Source organism: Lycium ferocissimum, chromosome 1, assembly GCF_029784015.1.
Source record: "Lycium ferocissimum isolate CSIRO_LF1 chromosome 1, AGI_CSIRO_Lferr_CH_V1, whole genome shotgun sequence".
In the NCBI taxonomy this organism is placed as follows: Eukaryota; Viridiplantae; Streptophyta; class Magnoliopsida; order Solanales; family Solanaceae; genus Lycium; species Lycium ferocissimum.
Genome location: NC_081342.1, coordinates 35,388,463 through 35,397,778, shown reverse-complemented (window position 1 = coordinate 35,397,778; position 9,316 = coordinate 35,388,463). Strand labels below are relative to the sequence as shown.

The following is a 9,316-nucleotide window of genomic DNA, read 5'->3' as shown; positions in this document are numbered from 1 at the left end:
CAAGTCAAACGAGGTGATAGGAAAATTCCGGGAACAGTGGGCCCACCTCGGGCCGGGTGAGATAGCGTACATAAATTACATATGCTACGTGTCATAGCGTTACTTATAATGATTTAAGATAATCGGGTCCTCTTTATGCAAGTTCTAGGGGTTTAGAAGGTCTTTCCAACATTTCGCGCACTTTCTAATTCAATTCTCTTGCGAAGGAAAAAGGAAAACTTTGGATGCGGATTCCGGGGAATAGGGTTGTCCCCGAGGCTCGTACCCAACTCATTACGTCTAAGACATGCCATAGAAAGAAAGGTGAAACCTTACATACCTCTTTCCGCTCCTTTTGCTATTCCAAATTCACGTCGCAATCTCGTCAAAATCTAAAATTGGTCATGTTTACCAAAACTCTTATTAGGATTCTTAGAGTTAGAATCTTAAGGAAACACTTGGCTACCGAAATTTCGGCAGCACTTCCTTTGTAGATATACCATCCTCAACATTCAATATATCCAAATTTCTCATCAATCACAATCCGGGAATTCAAACCCGGCCAAACTATTAACATAATTCAACAATCACACTAGCAATTCACATATTCCATTCAAAATGCACGATCTCAATTTACTACTTTCTTCAAAACCTTCCGACTTCAATGAACACAATAGCAACCTTATAATATATATTCCAACAACGTCATACTAATACCATTTCTTACTACCCATGCAAGAACATTGTCTTTCAATATACATAATCTTCCAATTATCAATACTTCACCAAACTTATCAATCCTTTATTTGCAATATAAAATCTACAACACAATAACTAAAACATTAAATATAACTTGCTCATTATTCTTCCACAACTCACCAATATACACGGCCATACATCATGTATACACGGCCACATACACACACACACTCACGGTTTCATCATGCACACACACACAACCACGTTCTCTCCAAATTCATTCAATTTCCATTATCAATATAGTATTCACAACAATAACAACCAAACACTAGATGAAGTAATTAGAACACAATTTCTACACACACATACATATATTACATCTCACGGCCACAACATGATTTCCTCTTCCATGAGTTTCATCCACTTTTAACATGCTACAACACACAAAATCATCCATAACATGTAAGGAAGGATCAAACCTTACCCTTTCCTTCAATTCTTCACTTGGCTAGAAATCTCAACTTGCATGAACTTGTGCTTTTCTTGCTCTAATGAACCCTCCACCTTGTTAAGCACCCTTTACTTGGTAGAAAATGATTTTTGAAAGAATTTTGGCAAATTTTTCTTGGGAATTCCTCTATGGCCGAATGGCCCTAGAACTTTTCCTCTTCTTTCTCTTGTTGTTATTTCTTGAAAACTCTAGAGAGCTCAATGGATAAGATGACTACTAAGTCATCTTTTATTCTAAAAAAATTAGCCCCCACATGGACCTAGCCCATACCATGGCCGGTTGGGCCTTGGTTTTTTTCTAAAAAGAATTCAAGCCCACTTATACTTTTGGGCTAACTCTTGTAATTTATGAAATATTTTTCCAACTTCCAAATTTGCCCTTCGTCTTTCTCCATATTTCCACGAGTCATATTGCAAATTTCCCTTTATGCCCTTGACCTTCCTCATTATTTTTACTTCTAAATTTTTCATAAGCAACTCACATGTCAAACAAAGTAAAATATGGCCTTGCTTGTCGTCTTCCCGCGATTGTCTCGAATTATCCGATTATACAAAACGCGGGATATAACAAATTGTGAGAAGGCCGATGTCCGAGGTTCAATTCCGGGATCGTTGATTTGTGAAACTGATATTTGACAGACTCTTTTGAGTGACTGTGAAGAGGCTGATGTTCGATGGTTATATTCGGGCATCGTTGTTGCATGGCCAATTTTGATGTTATCTCGGAATCGTTGTTAGTGCATGGACTCCGCGGGTCCCCCAGGGTGGTGCCGGTGAGACTCCCCCTATGATCAATTAGCCAGGGTCTGGTCCGTCTGTTGGGCAAAGATCTGGGAAAGGTGGCACTTAAACTTCGCGAGTCACGCTGGGTTGTGCTACCGAGACATCGATATTTTCGTCCGGAGTACATGTGTACACCTCATTTGCATAGCACGACATCGCATTAATACCATTATTGCACTACATTGCATTATTACTTGATCGAGAGTGGTGATTGTTGGTATTGCGATGTCTCCGTTGTGATGATTGGATTGTGTCGATTCTATTATGGTAATCAGATTAGATCAGATATACTCGGACTTATCATATTGGGGTTTAGATTCTTACATAGGTGATGACAGATTTCGGTTGCGATTATAGTGTCTCATGCTTGATTGTTTTATTTGCTTAGCTGCTTTATTTTCTGAATTGTGTTAACTATGCTTAGTCGGCCGATGATGCCTACTAGTACTGTTGTTTGTACTGACCTGCACTTGCTGCATTCTTTTATGAATGCAGAGTATCAGGTCGGATCTACTTCTCTGACTGGTGGCTGATCAACTCTTCGGCTTCCACTTGAGTTTTTCAGGGTTAGCATGGCGTCCGCTGACCTCGAAGACTCTTCTATTACTTATGTCTTGCTTTCTTTTCAGAGACATGATTTGAGAATACTCATGTATTATTATTCAGACTTTAGTATTCATATTTAGATGCTCTTGTATGACCATACTAGACACTGGAGTGGATTTCATTTACTTCCACACTTGTTAACATTATATTATATTGTGAGACTTACGTTATTTTACTTTCTTCTGCTATTTTCTATTATTGTGAATGTTGAGCTAAGGGTTCGCCTACCGAGGTGGGAAAAGTAGGTGCCCGTATGACCTAGGTTAAAATGGGTCATGATAAGTTGGTATCAGAGCCCTAGGTTACCCGGTCTTTAATATAAGAGCGTGTCTAGTAGAGTCTCGTGGATTGGTACGATGAGCTCCGTACTTATCTGCGGGAGGCTATGGGACATTTAGAAAATCTCACCTTCTTTCTTTCCATCATGCTACTTTATTCAAATTGGTATCTGAAATGACCAAATTAGTATTTGACTCTTATCTCTTCCATTACAGATGGTGAGGATTCGCGACACGCCAGTATGGTGGATGTACATGAGGTTAAGCCCACCGATTTTCATGGGCGCACCAGATGAGGATGCCTATGAGTTCATCGTGATCACGCAGGAGCTACTCCATGCAGCAGGGATCATGGAGACCTTCGGAGTTAGGTATGTTACCCTTCGATTCAATGGTGGCGCGAGGTCATGGTGGAGAGACTACCTTGCTAGCAGGCCAGCGTGCGCGTGCCCATTTACATGGGACCAACTTTATGGGGTGTTTCTGGAGCGGTACTTGCCACGTCCGCGGAGGGACGAACGTCAGTGTCAGTTCCTTGACCTTCGTCAGGAGGGAATGCCGGTTGCTACCTATGCACTATCCTTCTCCTATCTGGCTCGTTACTCCTACCCGTTGATTTCGATGGAGTTCGGCAGGATACGGTGGTTCATTAGCGGGTTGGATGGTCCTCTGCAGCTACTCTATATCCAGCTGGAGGTCGAGAGAGCTTCATTCCAGACCATTGTTGATAGTGCAGTGAGAGTTGAGGCGATGAAACCTAGGGCTGCTTCATCTGGGTCTTCAGTTTCTGTGTTTCAGCACTCGACTCCTCTTACCTGTTTCTCTTGTGGAGTGGTTGGGCATGTTTCCAGGAGATGTCCCTGATCTAGGCGGGATTATCAGCCGTCGCGGACTCCTGTATCATCCAATGGTTGAGGAGGGACTTCTCATAGAGGCGGTGCTCAGTCAGGCTGCGGTACTTCCCATGGTTCTAGAGATGGATCCCAATAAGCTAGAGGTGGTACTCAGAGTGCAAGAGGGGGATCCCAGACTGGGCGTGGTGGAGCTCATTGTTACTCATTTTCTGGTAGGCCCGAGGTAGAGGCCTTAGATGCTGGATCTCAGGTACTATTTCTATCCGTCATAGAGCAGCATCTGTGTTATTTGATCCAGGATCCACTTATTTGTATGTATCTATATTTCATGTCGTTGGTTGGGATTTAGCCTGTGATAGCATAGATATACCTGTTCATGTGTCTATTCCGGTCAGAAATTCAGTGGTTGTTGATCAAGTCTACCGTTCTTGTTTGGTAACTTTTATGGGATACGACACTTGGGTAGATTTGATGATTCTTGATATGGTGAACTTTGATATTATATTGTGTATGTCCTGGCTTTCTCCTTACCATGTGATCTTGGACTGTCACGCCAAGACAGTCACTTTAGCCATGCCGGGCATTCCTAGGCTTGAGCGGAGAGGTACTCCTAGTCCCGCTCCGAAGAAGATTATTTCTTTCCTCCGGGCGAAGAAGTTAGTAAGTAAGGGGTATTTAGCGTATTTGGCGCATGTTCGTGATGACTGTTGCATCTCTACCCCTTTGGTCTATTCCTATAGTGAGCGAGTTCGCGGAGGTATTCCCGTCAGATTTACCGGGTATACCGCCCGATCGCGACATTAATTTCTGTATTGATGTGAACCCGGGCACCCGTCCTATTTCCATCCCACCATATCGGATGGCCACTGTCGAGTTGAGGGAGCTTAAGGAACAATTACAAGACTTATTGAGTAAGGGGTTCATTAGACCGATCGTCTCCCCTTGGGGTGCTCCCATGTTATTTGTGAAGTAGAAAGATGGGATTATGAGGATATGTATTGATAACCGCCAATTTAACAAGGTCACCATTCGGAATAATTGTCCTATACCTCGTATTGATGACCTGTTCGACCAGCTTCAGGGTGCTTCGGTGTTTTTGAAGATCGATTTGCGTTCCGGCCATCACCAGCTAAAAATCAGGGCAGAGGATATTCCAAAGATAGTATTTCGGACGAGATATGGCCACTATGAGTTTCTAGTGATATCTTTTGGGCTTACCAATACCCCGGTTGCATTTATGACTTTGATGAATGGCATCTTTAGGTCGTTCCTTGACTCTTTTGTGATTGTGCTTATTGATGACATCTTGGTGTATTCCAAGAGTAGAGTGGAGCATGAGAGCCATCTTCGTACCATCCTTTGGTTGTTGAAGAAACATAGTTTGTTTGCTAAATTTTCTAAGTGTGAGTTCTGGTTAAAGTCTGTGGCATTCTTAGGTCATGTGGTGTCCAAGAAGGGGATTATGGTTGATCCACAGAAGATTGAGGCTGTGAGGGATTGGGCGAGGCCCACTACTGTTACCAAGATTCGTAGTTTTGTGGGTTTGGCCAGTTATTACCTTCGCTTTTTGAAAGATTTTGCTACCATTGCTTCATCCTTGACCAGATTGACTCAAAAGGATGTTCCCTTCCAGTGGATGGATGATTGTGAGGAGAGCTTTCAAAAGCTCAAGCTTCTTTTGACCACAGCCCCGATCCTAGCCTTACCTGTAGAGGGCAAGGACTTTGCTGTCTATTGTGATGCTTTCCGTATAAGTTTGGGTGCGGTGTTGATGCAAGAGGGTAGGGTGATAGCTTATGCCTCCCGTCAGTTAAAAGTTCACGAGAAGAATTACCCCACCCATGATTTGGAGTTGTTGGCCGTAGTTTTCACCTTGAAGCTTTGGAGGCATTTCTTGAACGGTGTCCATTATGAGGTTTTTACCGATCACCGTAGCCTTTAGCATGTGTTTACCCAGAGAGATCTTAATTCCAGGCAGCGCCGATGGATGGAGCTCCTGAAGGACTATGACATCTCTATTCTGTATCACCCTAGTAAAGTCAATGTGGTGGCTGATGCCTTGAGTCGCAAGGCAGTAAGTATGGGGAGTTTAGCTCGATTGATTGTTTCTGACCGGCTGTTGGCCATGGAGGTTCAGACTCTGGCCAACAGTTTCGTCCGTCTTGATATTTCAACCCCGGGCAGGATTTTGGCTTGCATATAGGCGAGGTTATCATTATTGGATAGGATCATGGCTCATCAGTTTGAGGATGCTCAGTTGAGCAAGATCCGAGATAGGATTTTGAGGGGTGAGGCCAAGGATGCCGTGATCGATTCCGAGGGCATACTGAGGATTAGAGGGTATGTGTGCGTTTCTCGTGTTGGTAACCTGATTCAATTGATTTTATCTGAGGCCCATAGCTCTCGCTATTCCATTCATCCGAGAGTGACCAAGATGTACCGTGACCTGAGACAGCACTATTGGTGGCGCCGTATGAAGAGAGATATAATTTTATTGGCTAAATGTGAAAATTGTCAATAGGTAAAGTATGAGCACCAGCGACCAAGTGGGATACTTCAGAGGATACCCATTCCCGAGTGGAAGTGAAAGAGGATTACCATGGATTTTGTCACGGGTCTTTCGAAGACCCTTGGCAAGTTTGATTCTATTTGGGTGATAGTGGATCGGTTGACTAAATCCACTCACTTTGTTCCGGTTCGAATTTCCTATACCGCGGAGAAGTTAGCCAAGATGTATATTCGGGATGTTGTGAGATTACATGGGATCCCTATTTCTGTTGTATCTGATCGGGGTACTATCTTCACTTCTCGATTCTGGAGAGCATTTCATGACAAGTTGGGTACCGATGGCCAGTCCGAGCGGACCATCCAGGTGCTTGAGGACATGTTGAGAGCATGTGTTATTGACTTTGGTGGTCATTGGGAACGGCACTTGCCCTTGGTATAGTTTGCGTACAACAACAGTTATCATTCGAGTACTGGTGTGGCGCCTTTTGAGGCCTTATATGGTAGGAGGTGTAGATCTCCGATTGGTTGGTTTGATGGTTTTGAGGCTCGACCTGGGAGCACGGATCTATTGAGAGAGTCCCTTGATAGAGTGAGAGTTATTCAGGCCAGGCTCGTGGCAGCTCAGAGCCGGCAGAAGATGTATGCGGACCGGAAGGTCCGGGATTTGAAGTTTGCTATTGGTGACCAGGTTCTATTGAAGGTCTCACCCATGAAGGGTGTTATGAGGTTTGGTAAGAGGGGCAAGTTGAGCCCTAGATACATAGGCCCGTTTGAGATCGTGGATTGTATCGGTGATGTAGCTTATGAGTTGGCATTGCCGCCAGGCTTGGCGGGAGTTCACCCGATCTTTCATGTTTTGATGTTAATAAATACCATGCCGACGGTACCTATATTGTCCGTTGGGATTCCATGTTGCTTGATGAGAATTTGACTTATGAGGAGGAGCCTATCGCGATCTTAGATAGGCAGGTTCGAAAGGTCAAAAGATTGCTTCTGTGAAGGTGCAATGGAAGCACCGTCCTGTTGAGCAGGCTACCTGAGAGACTGAGTCCGATATGCGTAGCCGATATCCCCAGTTATTCACTGATTCAGGTATTTCCCTAATTTCCCTCTTTTCTTTCCTCGAGGACGAGCAAAGGTTCAATTGGTATTTGATGTAACGACCGGTTTGGTCGTTATAGTTCTTTTAACATTTTTGCCCGTTCTCGAGAATTGATTAGCTCAGTTTTGACCTGAGGGGATCACTGATACGTTCCCCAAGGTGTTTAGACTGGATTCAGACAACTTTGGTGGAAATATAGGCTTGAAGTGAAAAAGGGTTGACCCAAGGTTGACTTTTGGGAAAATGGATCTTTTTCGAAATTCTATCGATTCCGAGAGGTCCGGATGGTCATTTAGAACCTATATGTTTGGTTCGGTTCCCAATGCATTTCGGGACTTTGGATGGGAAATGGGAATTAAGGTATCGGTAGTTGACTCGGTCAACGAGACCTCTGATGGGAATTTCGAGACCACAGACGCGTTCGTAATGCGTTTTTATGTGGGACTAGGTTTCTGGTATGTGAGCAAATGGCCTCAGGAGTTAGTCAAGAAATAGGATCAAAAAGAAAAACTTAGGACATGTTCTGGTGTCTGGTGCTTGCCTTGGCGGCACCAGCACCGCAGCAGCAGCACCGCTAGGGCGGTCAGGTGGCCGCTGGGGCGGTCACGGTACCACTGTAGCTGGTGACAGTCAGTTACCATTAAATGAGTCTTAGACCCTCATTATTTCATATCTCGATATTGGAGCTTGGGAAAGCTGTTCTTGGAGACAAATTGAAGGAATTCTTGGAGGTAAAACTTTACTAATCCTTTACCCTTCCTTAATCCCAATCATCTTAGATTTCCCCCTCCCGTTTACCAATCCCTTAGAGATGGAATTTGAGAGAGGGTTTTTGAAGAACATTTCCCTAAATTATTAATGATAAATTGATGATGGTTATTCTAGATATTGACTAATCTAAGCTTATTAAGCATATATCTTCCACTTTTAACGTTGAATTTCGGATTTGGAGAATTAGGGTTAATACCCAATTTGGCGATTTTTACTTGAAATCAGTTTAATGCTAATTCTTGAGTTAAATCAACAATTAATGGTTGGGCTGATTCCCTAGTACTGAATTTGGTATTTTGCCCGCGAATTTCCCATTTCGCCCTTGTGGGCTCGTTTCCTCAAATTCTAGGGTTAAAATGGACCTAATTGATATCATAGCAATATTAGTATCAATCTTCATGATTTCTAATTTATAATTCGATTATGCTTAGACTACTTTGGTTCGGAGCTTCAAAGGAAGGGCAAGGAAATAGAGTGACTTGTTGGTGTTGCAGTTCGACAATCCAGATAGGTTATGGTTTATTTTGATAAGACTTCGTATAGTGAATCACATATTTAGATTATGAGGTCGGAGACAGCATGTGAACCTTCCGGTATGAAATTGGAATGGATATTGCCTTAGGTTGGGCCCTGATGTGTGTTGGGACTAGCCAACCCGTTATGTGTGTTTGATTGATTAATTGTGTTGGCTTGATGCCATGTGTAGTTGATAGATATCGAGTCCTGCTTATCGTCCTGATTTGGATAGAATGGACATACCGTTGTTAGTATTTGTGCTCGATATATGTTGGCGTACCCACTGTTGGTACTTGACTTGATATATTTTTGCATACCTCGTTGTGGTATTTGTGATATTAAAGCGGATTTTTGATGATTGACATATGTATTGTATGCATTCTCTCATATTCATGCATGGTTGATACCCGGTGATGATCCGGTATCGTTGATTGAGCAAAATTGATATTTGATAAACTCCTTTACTTGAGTGATTGTGAAAAGGACGATGTTCGAAGATCCATTTTGGAATCATTTTTTATATGAAACTGATATTTGATACACTCTTTTACTTGAGTGATTGTGAGAAAGCCGATGTCTGAGGTTCAATTCCGGAATCGTTGATTTGTGAAACAGATATTTGACAGACCCTTTTGAGTGACTATTAGGAGGCCGATATCGGATGATTATATTTGGGTATCGTTGTTGCATGGCCGATTCCGATGTTATTT

General features: G+C 43.0%; 1 protein-coding gene across 1 annotated transcript in view; it reads left to right on the top strand.

The window, feature by feature from the left end:
• LOC132064212 (uncharacterized) overlaps positions 1-3,719 on the top strand; it is a 5,981-nt gene extending 2,262 nt beyond the window's left edge. Inside the window, exon 2 of the mRNA XM_059457125.1 lies at positions 3,072-3,719. Within this exon, the coding sequence (XP_059313108.1) occupies positions 3,072-3,719 (648 nt within the window). The remainder of the gene's footprint in view (positions 1-3,071) is intronic.
• Positions 3,720-9,316: the final 5,597 nt, after the last annotated feature.